This window comes from Pristiophorus japonicus, chromosome 5 (genome assembly GCF_044704955.1).
Source record: "Pristiophorus japonicus isolate sPriJap1 chromosome 5, sPriJap1.hap1, whole genome shotgun sequence".
NCBI lineage: Eukaryota > Metazoa > Chordata > Chondrichthyes > Pristiophoridae > Pristiophorus > Pristiophorus japonicus.
The window spans coordinates 172,787,199-172,802,023 of NC_091981.1; the positions used below are offsets into that span (position 1 = coordinate 172,787,199).

General features: G+C 43.3%; 1 protein-coding gene across 2 annotated transcripts in view; it reads right to left on the bottom strand.

Annotated features, from left to right (window-relative positions):
* Positions 1-10,161: 10,161 nt before the first annotated feature.
* Positions 10,162-14,825, bottom strand: part of poc1bl (POC1 centriolar protein homolog B (Chlamydomonas), like) — a 65,144-nt gene continuing 60,480 nt past the window's right edge. For both annotated transcript variants that reach the window (XM_070881090.1, XM_070881091.1), the window contains exons 10-11: positions 11,046-11,198; positions 10,162-10,947 (exon numbers count right to left, since the gene is read on the bottom strand). In XM_070881090.1, the coding sequence (XP_070737191.1) occupies positions 10,819-10,947; positions 11,046-11,198 (282 nt within the window). In that variant the 3' untranslated portion in view covers positions 10,162-10,818. The remainder of the gene's footprint in view (positions 10,948-11,045; positions 11,199-14,825) is intronic.

Below are 14,825 nucleotides of genomic sequence, written 5' to 3' on the forward strand. Positions count from 1 at the left end.
TAAAGTTTTTAAGTGATCTTAAAGAGTCATATTAAAGTAAAGTTTGATAAAATTATTCTTGTATTACAGTAAACTTTTGAATAAAATATATTTTACATTAAAACTGAATCATGTTCCACAACATTACGGAACAGCTCCAAACAGTAAACAAGTCCATGTGGAATAGTTGTCGCTGAGCCCTCAGGCATCAGTAAAGCGTTCACGGATGAGCTGCTGGCGCAAGGCTCGAGCAATCATTAAAGGAGCACCTGCCCTCCTCCGTCATCATGCTCCGGCCTCAGGCACTTGCATGGTTTCCTCATCCTTGTCATTATCCTCCTCCTCCTCCTCCTCCTCCTCCTCCTCCTGCTCGTCACCTGCATCTTCCACATCATTATCATCAGCCTATCTCACCACAGGTGGATCTTCTTCCACTACCAGCTGCTGCTGCCTCATGATGGCTAAGTTATGCAGCATGCAGCGCACAACAGTGAACTGACCGACAATCTCAGGGGAGTATTGCAAGTAGCCTCTGGAATGGTCCAGGCATCGAAAACCCTATTTTAAGATGCCAATGGTCCTCTCTATGATGCTGCACGTCGCAACGTGCGACATGTTGTATTCCCAGTCAGCTTCCTTCCGGGTTACGCGTAGGGGCATCATAAGCCAGGTGGCGAGGCCGTACTCTTTGTCTTCCAGTAGCCAGCTCTGCCCTTCTGGCTGCTGTTGAAACATGGCAGATATAACACTGTTGCTTAGGATAAATGCATCATGGGTGCTGCTAGGGTATCTTGCATCAACTGACATGATGCATTGCATGTCATCATACACGAGCTGCACATTAATGGAGTGGAAGCCTTTTCTATTCCTGAACATTTTGGAATCCTCCAAAGGTGCTCGTAAGGCGATGTGGGCACAATCAATGCAACCCTGTACTTTTGGGAGCTAGCTATCCTCGAGAACCCCACAACCTATCACGGATTGCTTGGGCAGTCATTGGGAACTTGAAGTCATTCCTCCATGCATACAGTACAGCTGTGACCTGGCAAATGGAGACATGCATTGCATATTGGGAGATGGTGCACACATCTCCGGTTGTAGCTTGAAATGATCCGGAGGCATAGAATGAAAGTGCAGCTGTAACCTTCACTTTAGCTGACAAAACAGTCCACCTGATGCTTCTCGGCTGTAGGTCTGGTCTCAGCAACTCACACATCTCACAGACAAATTCTCTGCGGAAACGCAACCTTCTGACACAGGTAGCAGGCAGCACAGGTTCACAGTTCTCTCTCTCTCTCCCCAAGATCTGTATGGATGGACCACACCCAAAGATCTTTTGTCCTCTCCTCTCTCTCCCTCCCCCCCTCCCTTGAGTCTTGTGACCTCTCTTCACCCCCCCCCACCCTCATCCAGAGTCTTGTGACCTCTCTTTCCCCCCCCCCCCCAGTCAGGTGCCTTCCTGGTCCATTGCGGTGAGTATCCTCCCCCTGCCAGCCTCTCTGGTGCCTTCCCGCTGCTCGCTGTGTGGTCCCCGCCCGATACCGGCCAGTTCACTCCCTCCACCCCCCACCCTCCAACGCACCCCCCACCCGATACCGGCCAGTTCGCTCCCTCCACCCCCCACCACACCCACCCCCAACCCCCCCACCACCCCCCAGCGATACCGGCCAGTTCTCTCCCTCCACCCCCCACACCACCCACCCCACCCCCCCCCAATCCCCCCCAACCACCAACACCCCCCCCCACCCACACCCACACCCACCCCCCCCCTGGTCCCAAGCGCGTGCCGCTCCAGGTCTGCTACGCTTCCCGCCCCTATTCCAGGCCGAATGGCCTCCGATGTACTTACCTGTGCTATTTTCTTTAACTCTCCACAAGGGTTTTCTCGGGTGGCCACATACGCTGGCCTAAGTAGAAATGGAGTAACTATAAGCTGGCCAAAGTTGCCTAAATGGCTAAAACTGGCTGGTAATGCCCCTTTTTGAGCAAAAAAAAACATAGCTAAAAAACATAACTAAGTCAGTTACACTGGTGCAAATTGATTGGGGAAACTAGGGATTTTTAAGTTAGGCCAGACAAAGGAGCCTGCACCAAAAAAATGGAGCAAAAACTGGGGAAAATTGAGCCCAATATCTTTGTAAATCTCCTCTGTACCCTCTCTAGTGCAATCACATCTTTCCTGTAATGTGGTGACCAGAACTGCATGTAGTACACGAGCTATGGCCTAACTAGTGTATATACAGTTCAAGCATAACCTCCCTGCTCTTATACTGTATAACTTGGCTAATAAAGTATCCAGTATGCCTTCTTAACCACCTTAGCTACCTGTTCTGCTACCTTCAGGGATCTGTGGACATGCATTCCAAGGTCCAGCTGCTCCTCTACACTTTAGTATCCTACAATTTATTTTGTATTTCCTTGCTTTAGCCCTCCCCAAATGCATTACCTCACTTCTCCGGGTTGAATTCCATTTGCCACATTTCTGCCCACCTGACCAGTCATATCGAGAGCTTTTTATCAACCGTATAGTCAATTTTTGTATCAGTCTAAATCATTGATATATGGCACAAAAAGTAAGGGACTGAGCCTTGCAGAACTCCACTGGGAGCAGCCTTCCAGTCACAAAAACACCCGTCAACCATTACTCTTTGCTTCCTGCCAATGAGCCAATTTTAGATCCAACTTGCCACTTTATCTTGGATCCCATGGGCTTTTACTTTTCTGACCAGTCTAACATGTGGGACCTTGTCAAAAGCCTTGCTGAAGTCCATGCAGACGACATCAAATGTACTACCCTCATCAACCCTCCTTGTTACCGCCTCAAAAAATTCAATCAAGTTAGTCAGACACGACCTTCCCTTAAAAAAAACACTATGCTGCCTTTCTTAATGATGATTAACACTGTCCCTCAGATTTTTTTTCCAATAATCTGCCGAGCACCAAGGTTAGGCTAACTGGACTGTAATTACTTGGTCTTTCACTTTCTCCCACTTTTAACAACGGTACAATGAGCAGTCCTCCAGTCCTCTGGCACCACATCTGTAGCCAGAGAGGATTGGAAAGTAATGGTCAGAGCCTCTACTATTTCCTCCCTTGCTTCTCTTAACAGCCTGAGATACGTTTCATCCAGGTCTGCCTATTTATCTACTTTCAAAGATGCTAAACCCCTTAATATTTCCTCTCTGTTTATCTTATCTAATATTTCACACTCCTCAACTATAATGTCTGCATTGTCCCGCTCGTGTGAAGGCAGACGCAAATTATTCATTAAGAACCATACACATGTCTTCCGTCTCCACACATAAGTTCGCTTTTTGGTCTCTAATAGGCTCTACTCAAACTTGTCTGTATAAGTTGAAGAGCTTGTCAGATGTCTGAAATTTGATGCACACAACTATATTCAGATAGAAAAGATATCCTTTTAATACCACACTCGTAATTATTCTCTTTACATAGAGTGATGATGGTTGCATCTTTAAAATCTTGGAGGAATACATCATCTATCCAGAATACAAGAAGCTGCACATGATATCAAGCATGATAGAAACATAGAAACATAGAAAATAGGTGCAGGAGCAGACCATTCAGCCCTTCTAGCCTGCACCGCCATTCAATGAGTTCATGGCTGAACATGAAACTTCAGTACCCCCTTCCTGCTTTCTCGCCATAACCCTTGATCCCCCGAATAGTAAGGACTTCATCTAACTCCCTTTTGAATATATTTAGTGAATTGGCCTCAACTACTTTCTGTGGTAGAGAATTCCACAGGTTCACCACTCTCTGGGTGAAGAAGTTTCTCCTCATCTCGGTCCTAAATGGCTTACCCCTTATCCTCAGACTGTGACCCCTGGTTCTGGACTTCCCCAACATTGGGAACACTCTTCCTGCATCTAACCTGTCTAAACCCGTCAGAATTTTAAACGTTTCTATGAGGTCCCCTCTCATTCTTCTGAACTCCAGTGAATACAAGCCCAGTTGATCCAGTCTTTCTTGATAGGTCAGTCCCGCCATCCCGGGAATCAGTCTGGTGAATCTTTGCTGCACTCCCTCAATAGCAAGAATGTCCTTCCTCAAGTTAGGAGACCAAAACTGTACACAATACTCCAGGTGTGGCCTCACCAAGGCCCTGTACAACTGTAGCAACACCTCCCTGCCCCTGTATTCAAATCCCTTCGCTATGAAGGCCAACATACCATTTGCTTTCTTAACCGCCTGCTGTACCTGCATGCTAACCTTCAATGATTGATGTACCATGACACCCAGGTCTCGTTGCACCTTCCCTTTTCCTAATCTGTCACCATTCAGATAATAGTCTGTCTCTCTGTTTTTACCACCAAAGTGGATAACCTCACATTTATCCACATTATACTTCATCTGCCATGCATTTGCCCACTCACCTAACCTATCCAAGTCACTCTGCAGCCTAATAGCATCCTCCTCGCAGCTCACACTGCCACCCAACTTAGTGTCATCCGCAAATTTGGAGATACTGCATTTAATCCCCTCGTCTAAATTATTAATGTACAATGTAAACAGCTGGGGCCCCAGCACAGAACCTTGCGGCACCCCACTAGTTACTGCCTGCCATTCTGAAAAGTACCCGTTTACTCCTACTCTTTGCTTCCTGTCTGACAACCAGTTCTCAATCCACGTCAGCACACTACCCCCAATCCCATGTGCTTTAACTTTGCACATTAATCTCTTGTGTGGGACCTTGTCGAAAGCCTTCTGAAAGTCCAAATATACCACATCAACTGGTTCTCCTTTGTCCACTTTACTGGAAACATCCTCAAAAAATTCCAGAAGATTTGTCAAGCATGATTTCCCTTTCACAAATCCATGCTGACTTGGACCTATCATGTCACCATTTTCCAGATGCACTGCTATGACATCCTTAATAATTGATTCCATCATTTTACCCACTACTGAGGTCAGGCTGACCGGTCTATAATTCCCTGTTTTCTCTCTCCCTCCTTTTTTAAAAAGTGGGGTTACATTGGCTACCCTCCACTCCATAGGAACTGATCCAGAGTCAATTGAATGTTGGAAAATGACTGTCAATGCATCCGCTATTTCCAAGGCCACCTCCTTAAGTACTCTGGGATGCAGTCCATCAGGCCCTGGGGATTTATCGGCCTTCAATCCCATCAATTTCCCCAACACAATTTCCCGACTAATAAAGATTTCCCTCAGATCCCCCTCCTTACTAGACCCTCTGACCCCTTTTATATCCGGAAGGTTGTTTGTGTCCTCCTTAGTGAATACCGAACCAAAGTACTTGTTCAATTGGTCTGCCATTTCTTTGTTCCCCGTTATGACTTCCCCTGATTCTGACTGCAGGGGACCTACGTTTGTCTTTACTAACCTTTTTCTCTTTACATACCTATCGAAACTTTTGCAATCCACCTTAATGTTCCCTGCAAGCTTCTTCTCGTACTCCATTTTCCCTGCCCTAATCAAACCCTTTGTCCTCCTCTGCTGAGTTCTAAATTTCTCCCAGTCCCCAGGTTCGCTGCTATTTCTGGCCAATTTGTATGCCACTTCCTTGGCTTTAATACTATCCCTGATTTCCCTAGATAGCCACGGTTGAGCCACCTTCCCTTTTTTATTTTTACGCCAGACAGGAATGTACAATTGTTGTAATTCATCCATGCGGTCTCTAAATGTCTGCCATTGCCCATCCACAGTCAACCCCCTAAGTATCATTCGCCAATCTATCCTAGCCAATTCACGCCTCATACCTTCAAAGTTACCCTTCTTTAAGTTCTGGACCATGGTCTCTGAATTTACTGTTTCATTCTCCATCCTAATGCAGAATTCCACCATATTATGGTCACTCTTCCCCAAGGGGCCTCGCACAATGAGATTGCTAATTAATCCTCTCTCATTACACAACACCCAGTCTAAGATGGCCTCCCCCCTAGTTGGTTCCTCAACATATTGGTCTAGAAAACCATCCCTTATGCACTCCAGAAAATCCTCCTCCACCATATTGCTTCCAGTTTGGCTAGCCCAATCTATGTGCATATTAAAGTCACCCATTATAACTGTTACACCTTTATTGCATGCACCCCTAATTTCCTGTTTGATGCCCTCCCCAACATCCCTATTACTGTTTGGAGGTCTGTACACAACTCCTACTAACGTTTTTTGCCCTTTGGTGTTCTGCAGCTCTACCCATATAGATTCCACATCATCCAAGCTAATGTCTTTCCTAACTATTGCATTAATCTCCTCTTTAACCAACAATGCTACCCCACCTCCTTTTCCTTTTATTCTATCCTTCCTGAATGTTGAATACCCCTGAATGTTGAGTTCCCAGCCCTGATCATCCTGGAGCCACGTCTCCGTAATCCCAATCACATCATATTTATTAACATCTATTTGCACAATTAATTCATCCACCTTATTGCGGATACTCCTTGCATTAAGACACAAAGCCTTCAGGCTTGTTTTTTTAACACCCTTTGTCCTTTTAGAATTTTGCTGTACAGTGGCCCTTTTTGTTCTTTGCCTTGGGTTTCTCCGCCCTCCACTTTTCCTCATCTCCTTTCTGTCTTTTGCTTTTGCCTCCTTTTTGTTTCCCTCTGTCTCCCTGCATTGGTTCCCATCCCCCTGCCATATTAGTTTAAATCCTCCCCAACAGCACTAGCAAACACTCCCCCTGGGACATTGGTTCCGGTCCTGCCCAGGTGCAGACCATCCGGTTTGTACTGGTCCCACCTCCCCCAGAACCGGTCCCAATGCCCCAGGAATTTGAATCCCTCCCTGCTGCACCACTGCTCAAGCCACGTATTCATCTGCGCTATCCTGCGATTCCTACTCTGACTATCACGTGGCACTGGTAGCAATCCCGAGATTACTACTTTTGAGGTCCTACTTTTTAATTTAGCTCCTAGCTCCTTAAATTCATTTCGTAGGACCTCATCCCTTTTTTTACCTATGTCGTTGGTACCAATGTGCACCACGACAACTGGCTGTTCTCCCTCCCATTTCAGAATGATATCAGTTATAGGCCTGCAAGCATTACATCCAAACCAGCTATTCTAGTCTGTTACCTCGATCAATATTTGCAGCAATTGATTTCTGTTAATCACAAGATAATTACAGAATAGGAAGGCCATTGGGCCCACCTTAGTTCATCCATCCAGATATTTTACCCCCCCCCCACCCCACCCACCCACCATACCTCACCTCATTATAGCAATTGTTTCATAAATGACTCTCGGGTTTCTGCCTCTATTACTCTAGTTGTTTAATTATCCATCATTCATGACTGGATGTGCCAGGATTGCAGAGCTTTGATCTGATCCATTGGTTGAGGGATCATTTAGCTTTGTCTATAGCATGCTTCTCCTGCTGTTTAGCATGCATGTAGTCCTGTGTTGTAGCTTCACCAAGTTGGCACTTCGTTTTCAGGTAGGCCTGGTGCTGCTCCTGGCATGTTGTTCTACATTCCTCATTGAACCAGGGTTAGTTGCCTGGCTCGCTGGTAAAGGTAGAGTGAGGGGTATGCCGGGCCATGAGGTAGAGATTGCAGTGAAGTACAATTCTGCTGCTGCTGATGGCCAGCAGTACATCATGGATTCCCAGTTTTGAGCTGCGAGATCTGTTCTTAATCTATCCCATTTAGTACGGTGATAGTACCACACAATATGACTGAGGGTTTCCTCAGTGTGAAGATTTCATCACCACAAGGACTGTGCAGTAGTCACTCCTATCAATGCAGTCATGTTTAATTGTTTACCACTATACATCTGCAACAGGTAGATTGGAGAGTATGAGGTCAAGTTTTTCCCCCATGTTAGTTCTCTCGCCACTTGTTGCAAGCCCAACAACTTGTATTTAAGATAGCGCCTTTAACATAGTAAAACGTCCCAAGGCGCTTCACAGGAGCTCAGCATAAGGACTTACTGTGTCCTAGGCTTTGAATATTTATCTGAAAAAGGCAGCCCTGTGGTCAAGTTTAAAAATTTTATTTATAGGACTTGGCCAGCTCGGTCAGTGGTGGTACTACCAAGCCATTCTTGTTGATGGACATTTAAGTCCCCCACCCAGAGTACATTCTGTGCTTTTGCTACCCTCAGTGCTTCTTCCAAGTGGTGTTCAACATGGTGGAATATGGATTCATCAGCTGAGGGAGGGGAGTAGCTGGTAATCAGCAGGAGGTTCCTTTGCCCATGAGACTTCATAGGGTCCAGAGCCAATGTTGAGGAATCCCAGGGTCACACATTCCTAACTGTATACCACTGTGCCGTCACCTCTGGTGGGCCTGGCTGCCTGTGGGACACTGATAGGCATATTTTAAAAGCTTTTGAACATAATGGCCTGAATTTTGCAGTGCTGATCCATCGTAAGCCTTATAAAAGGCCCCAAAAAGTTCCGGATTTCTGCATGGGTTGCGCATGCGCAAAAACCTGGAACATGCGATCTGTCAAGGTATGCCTTGACAGATCTCTCGCACCAACCTAAAATCATTTCGCTGACGCAGAGTTGGGCTATTTGTTCAACTATTGCCCACAAAAACCTTCACCAGTGTAGGGGATAATATCAATCTTGAAAAATTTAAAAATAAAATGATGCACATTTAAAATTAGATTGTTAATTTTGGCCCAGATTAAAATTATTTTTCAAAAAATTAAATTTTTATTGTGAATGCTTAATTGAAGGGGCTTTTAGTCAATTGGAAAATGGGAACATTTATTCTTATTCCAGTTATATGAATTATTTGATACTGTGGGGATTCCTCATATGCATATACAGATTCCGTTCCTAAATGGAATCCTCAAAAGCACATTAGGAATCCTTCTTTCTGAGGGAAGCTAGTGAACTTGTGAACCGCCTGCATCCCTGGGATCCGTGGGCTTTTATGCAGGCGTTCACCTGCAGGCCCAACCCGAAGTCTCCGAAGATCAAGAGCCTGAAGCTAGGTGCAGATTTTTTTCTTTTTTTTAAAAAATATCTCCAGGAGGTACACCTCCCACCGCAAATTCTGGTCCTTTTTAAAAAAAAAAAATTCTGACTACTGTACACCAATATAACTAGCAAATGGATCTGTATGTGTTTTTTAAATAATTTTCATCTATTTAAAATCAGGTTACTCAAGTGGTGGACTAGATACTAATTAAAATGCTTTTGTGATAAACCCATTTTCAGCTGTATTAATAAAACTGCACCAAGTTACCACTCTTAAATAGATCATGGAATATTTTTCAGAGCAAATTTTAAAATTTAAAAAAAAATTACATTCTAAAACGCTGTCCAAATGAGTTGGGTTCATGGCAGACTTTTGCATTCAGTGATATGCAAATGAGTTGGAGCGGAAAGGAGAAAATAATTCACTTCCTAAAACTAGCACAATTTTGGTCACAATTTGCGACCAACAAAGCAGAAACTCGACACCAACATGTTTCCATCCCAAAAGGACATCAGTGAACCAGCTGGGTTTTTATGACAATCCGATAGCTTCATGGTCACCAGCATGGTTACAAGCTGAATTCAACTTCACAAACTGCAAAGGTGAGATTTCAACTCCCATCTCTAGATTGTCCAGGCCTCTGGATTACTCGTCCAGTAACAGAATGATTACACTACCATAGCCAGTGTGTAGGATGCACCATTGCCAAGACTAATCCTGTCCATCCCCTACATCTAGACGCTTTCCAGAATGAATCAATCGGTAAAAAATAAAAAGAGGAATGTAAATTTTCCCTGAGGCCAGTTGTTGCACTTCCACAGCCATTCAAGCTATCAGCACAGAAACAGGATCAAACCTGGGACCTTCCTATTCTGTGGCACTGAGCCATTGGCGGGGGAGCATCCTTATTGATGATGGTTGAGATGATTGTCGGCATGAATCCTACATTCTAATACTCCATGTTACCAAATTATTTATTCTGTTAGTCATTAAATATTGTCTATTAAATGTTAATCAGCAGACAAGAATGAAATGATCAGATTTGTTCTGGCTTCTCTCCTGAATCATGAAGCCTTATGGTCCAAAAGTATTATAGTTCTAAGCAATATGTAAAGAAGTATACTTTTATGCAAGACTGCATCAGCAAAATACTGTAGAAGCATCATGGTTTTATGCAAGTTTATCAATAGAAGCAGTGTGTGCTTTATGAACTGGTAATCAGCACAAAAATGTTTTTTTTAAAAACAATAATTTATTCGTACAGAATTCTAAAATACAGTAGTTTATTTCATGCATTTTTTTTTTATTTGCACAAGTTGTTCTGTCCCTTTGCTCCTGCATTGCAAGTGCTCTTTAGACTGCTTAACCCTTTTACCATTTTCATAATTTGTATGTTAAACCACATTTTATAAATTCAGTAAAAATTTGACATCTAAAATTTCTCTTTACATTCTGAAACAGTGAATTGTTTCATTTGGTCTAGATTGAAGCCTGCAATCTTTTTTTCCCTTTTTAAAAATAATAGAAAAGCAAATCATGCAAGATTGTACAAATCATACAGCAACATGGACTAATTTAATCCACAAAGCAGTTTGATTAGTTTCAGTTATCTGGAGCAGTGGTCAAGGAAGAAAAAAAAAAATCAAAACCCACAGAGAACCAAGAATCAGACACAAGAAACAAATACCACGCAGAATGACTGGCATTCAAAAACAGACAGCATCCACCCAAACCGAGCACCTTCGCCCCTACCCTCCTCCCCCACCTCCCGCAGGTGTCTTTTTAGGCACAACGGTGATACAATTTGTATTTAGCTTCTGTGCGTTAAATATTAACTGTTCATTTACCATTGATCTGACTTTGATAGGTACTTAAGTCAAAGCATTTTGTAGGTTTGCTCTGGAAAATTGTGAATAGTCCTTCTATTCAAAATGCCAGATTTGATTATTGTCCTGTGAATTGCAAAGTCTCATTTCCACATCCATCCGTCCTTCAGGAGTGCGATTAGCAGTAATGCACTTGTTGGATTTGGGGTGGAAGATCGTTCCATCCTGTAAATCAATAATAGTTTTATCTATTGCACATTCATGTGGTACATCAGTAACAAGCAGGCATATATTTTCTTTATAGTTATAAGTTAATTACTTACAGGTTTAAATTCCCATGTAATAGACTCCAGAACAGGAGTGTTATCGGCTGGGCAATACTTCATTCCAATGGAATTCTGTCCTTCAATCACTTCTGCACACAGTTCAGTCACAGAATTAAAGCGAATCTCCCTTCTAGATGTATATTCAAAATACTGTTTTTAAAGCAAGAAAAGTTGTGTATGAAATAACATGTCCTGAAAGTAGTAAAATTATCAATTGCTTTATTAAAATGACAAGAAAAAATATTTTATAATTTACACCAACAAGGAAAGGGAACAACACCGAGTTGGTGTAAAATTATTCTCAGGCTCTTAACAGTTAGACTTAAGTTTGGTTTTCTGTGGTATTGTTAATGATGCATCCTTCTGGAGTTAATAACAACCATTACAATGCAAAACGTACCTTATCATTTCACTATTTGCTGTTAATCACCAGTAACAAATGCCTCTGTTGGAACTCTGCATACTGGAAGTGTAATTTGAGGACGAGCCAATTAGGTAGAACTGATGACACATGTGCCTTTCACCTCTCTTACACAGAAAAAAATTATTCTGTATGACCGATTCACCTACTGTGGTTCGACTAATTCAGATTCACATCACTCATTACTTGGCCCATCTCTCTTTTTCCCCAAAGAAAAGTAATAAGTTTTGTAAATTAACTGCAGCAAAACAATGTTCAAATTAACCCCTCACACACAAAATTCAAATGGGAAGTATGTCATCCAGTCTTTCATTCATAGCTTAGTCACCGGTTTGACTTGATGTTTTCAAGTCACATTGTTCTGAATAGACCTAAATAGGCCATGGTTGATCCGATCATGGACTCAGATCCACTTCCCTGCCCGCTCCCAATAACCCCTTAATCCCTTATCGGTTAAGAAACTGTCTATCTCTGCCTTAAATTTATTCAATGTCCCAGCTTCCACAGCTCTTTGAGGCAGCGAATTCCACAGATTTACAACCCTCAGAGAAGAAATTCCTCCTTATCTCAGTTTTAAATGGGCGGCCCCTTATTCTAAGATTATGCCCCCTAGTTCTAGTCTCATCCTCTCTGCCTTGTCAAGCCACCTCACAATCTTATATGTTTCGATAAGATCACCTCTCATTCTTCTGAATTCCAATGAGTAGAAGCCCAACCTACTCAACCTTTTATCATATGTCAACCCCCTCATTCCTGGAACCAACCTCGTGAACCTTCTCTGAACTGCCTCCAAAGCAAGTATATCCTTTTGTAAATATGGAAACCAATACGGCACGCAGTAGTCCAGATGTGGCCTCACCAATACCCTGTATAACTGTAGCAAGACTTCCTTGCTTTTATACTCCATCCCCTTTGCAATAAAGGCCAAGATACCATTGGCCTTCCTGATCACTTGCTGTACCTGCATATTATCCTTTTGTGTTTCATGCACAATTACCCCCAGGTCTCGCTGTACTGCAGCATTTTGCAATCTTTCTCCATTTAAATAATAACTTGCACTTTGATTTTTTCTGCCAAAGTGCATGACCTCACACTTTCCAACATTATACTCCATCTGCCAAATTTTTGTCCACTCACTTAGCCTGTCTATGTCCTTTTACAGATTTTTTGTGTCCTCCTCAAACATTGCTTTTCCTCCCATCTTTGTATCGTCAGCAAACTTGGCTACGTTACACTCGGTCTCTTCTTCCAAGTCGTTAATATAGATTGTAAATAGTTGGGGGTCCCAGCACTGATCCCTGTGACACGCCACTGTGGACTCCAACATTTTCCCAACCACAGTTGCCAACCAGAGAATGAAACATAGAAACATAGAAAAGAGGTGCAGGAGTAGGCCATTCGGCCCTTCGAGCCTGCACCGCCATTCAATAAGATCATGGCTGATCATTCCCTCAGTACCCCTTTCCTGCTTTCTCTCCATAACCCTTGATCTCTTTAGCCATATAGGCCATATCTAACTCTCTCTTCAATATATCCAATGAACTGTCATCAACAACTCTCTGCGGCAGGGAATTCCACAGGTTAACAACTCTCTGAGTGAAGAAGTTTCTCCTCATCTCATTCCTAAATGGCCTAGCCCTTATCCTAAGACTATGTCCCCTGGTTCTGGACTTCCCCAACATCGGGAACATGCTTCCCGCATCTAACCTGTCCAGTCCCATCAGAATCTTATACATGTCTATGAGATCCCCTCATCCATCTAAATTCCAGTGAATAAAGGCCCAGTTGATCCAGTCTCTCCTCATATGTCAGTCCAGCCATCCCTGGAATCAGTCTGGTGAATCTTTGCTGCACTCCCTTAATTGCAAGAACGTCCTTCCTCAGACAGGGAGACCAAAACTGAACACAATATTCCAGGTGAGGCCTCACCAAGGTTCTGTACAACTGCAGTAAGACCTCCCTGCTCCTATACTCAAATCCCCTCGCTATGAAGGTCAACATACCATTTGCCTTCTTCACCGCTGCTGTACCGAACTTTCAATGACTGATGAACCAGGACAGCCAGGACTCGTTGCACCTCCCCTTTTCCTAATCTGCCGCCATTCAGATAATATTCTGCCTATGTGTTTTTGCCCCCAAAATGGATAACCTCACTTATCCACATTATACTGCATCTGCCATGCATTTGCCCATTCACCTAACCTGTCCAAGTCCCCCTGTAGCCTCCTAGCATTCTCCTCGCAGCTCGCATTGTCAGCCAGCTTAGTGTCAGCTGCAAACTTGGAGATATTACCTTCAATTCCTTCGTCTAAATCATTAATGTATATTGTAAATAGCTGGGGTCCCAGCAATGAACCCTGTGGCACCCCACTAGTCACTGCCTGTCATTCTGAAAAGGACCCGTTTATTCCTACTCTTTGCTTCCTGTCTGCCAACCAGTTCTCTATCCACATCAATGCATTACCCACAATACCATGCGCCTTAATTTTTCACACTAATCTCCTGTGTGGGACCTTGTCAAAAGCCTTTTGAAAGACCAAATACACCATATCCACTAGTTCTCCCTTAACCACTCCACTAATTACATCCTCAAAAAATTCTAGAAGATTTGTCAAGCATGATTTCCCTTTCATAAATCCATGCTGACTTGGACCGATCCTGTCACTGCCTTCCAAATGCGCTGCTATTACATCTTTAATAATTGATTTCAACATTTTCCCAACCACTGATGTCAGGCTAACTGGTCTATAATTCCCTGTTTTCTCTCTCCCTCCTTTTTTAAAAAGTGAGGTTACATTAGCTACCCTCCAATCCATAGGAACTGAGCCAGAGTCCATGGAATGTTGGAAAATGACGACCAATGCATCTACTATTTCGAGGGCCACTTCCTTAAGTACTCTGGGATACAGACGATCAGGCCCTGGGGATTTATCGGCCTTCAGTCCCTTCAATTTCCCCAACACCATTTCTTAACTAATAAGGATTTCCCTCAGTTCCCCCTTCTCGCTAGACCCTCAGTCCCCTAGTATTTTCGGGAGGTTATTCGTGTCTTCCTTAGTGAAGACAGAACCAAAGTATTTGTTCAATTGGTCTGCCATTTCCTTGTTCCTCATTATGAATTCACCTGATTCTGACTGTAAGGGACCTACATTCGTCTTCACTAATCTTCTGCTCTTCACATATCTTTAGAAGCTTTTGCAGTCAGTTTTTATGTTCCCTGCAAGCTGAATCCCACTTATTGTTATGTACCCCACATTTCTGGCTTAAATGAGGTTTTACTGTATTCGACTTCCCTACCCCAAAATTGTATAAAACTATGTCCTGAGTACTTTCATGATTGAACAATGCTGCTGTGT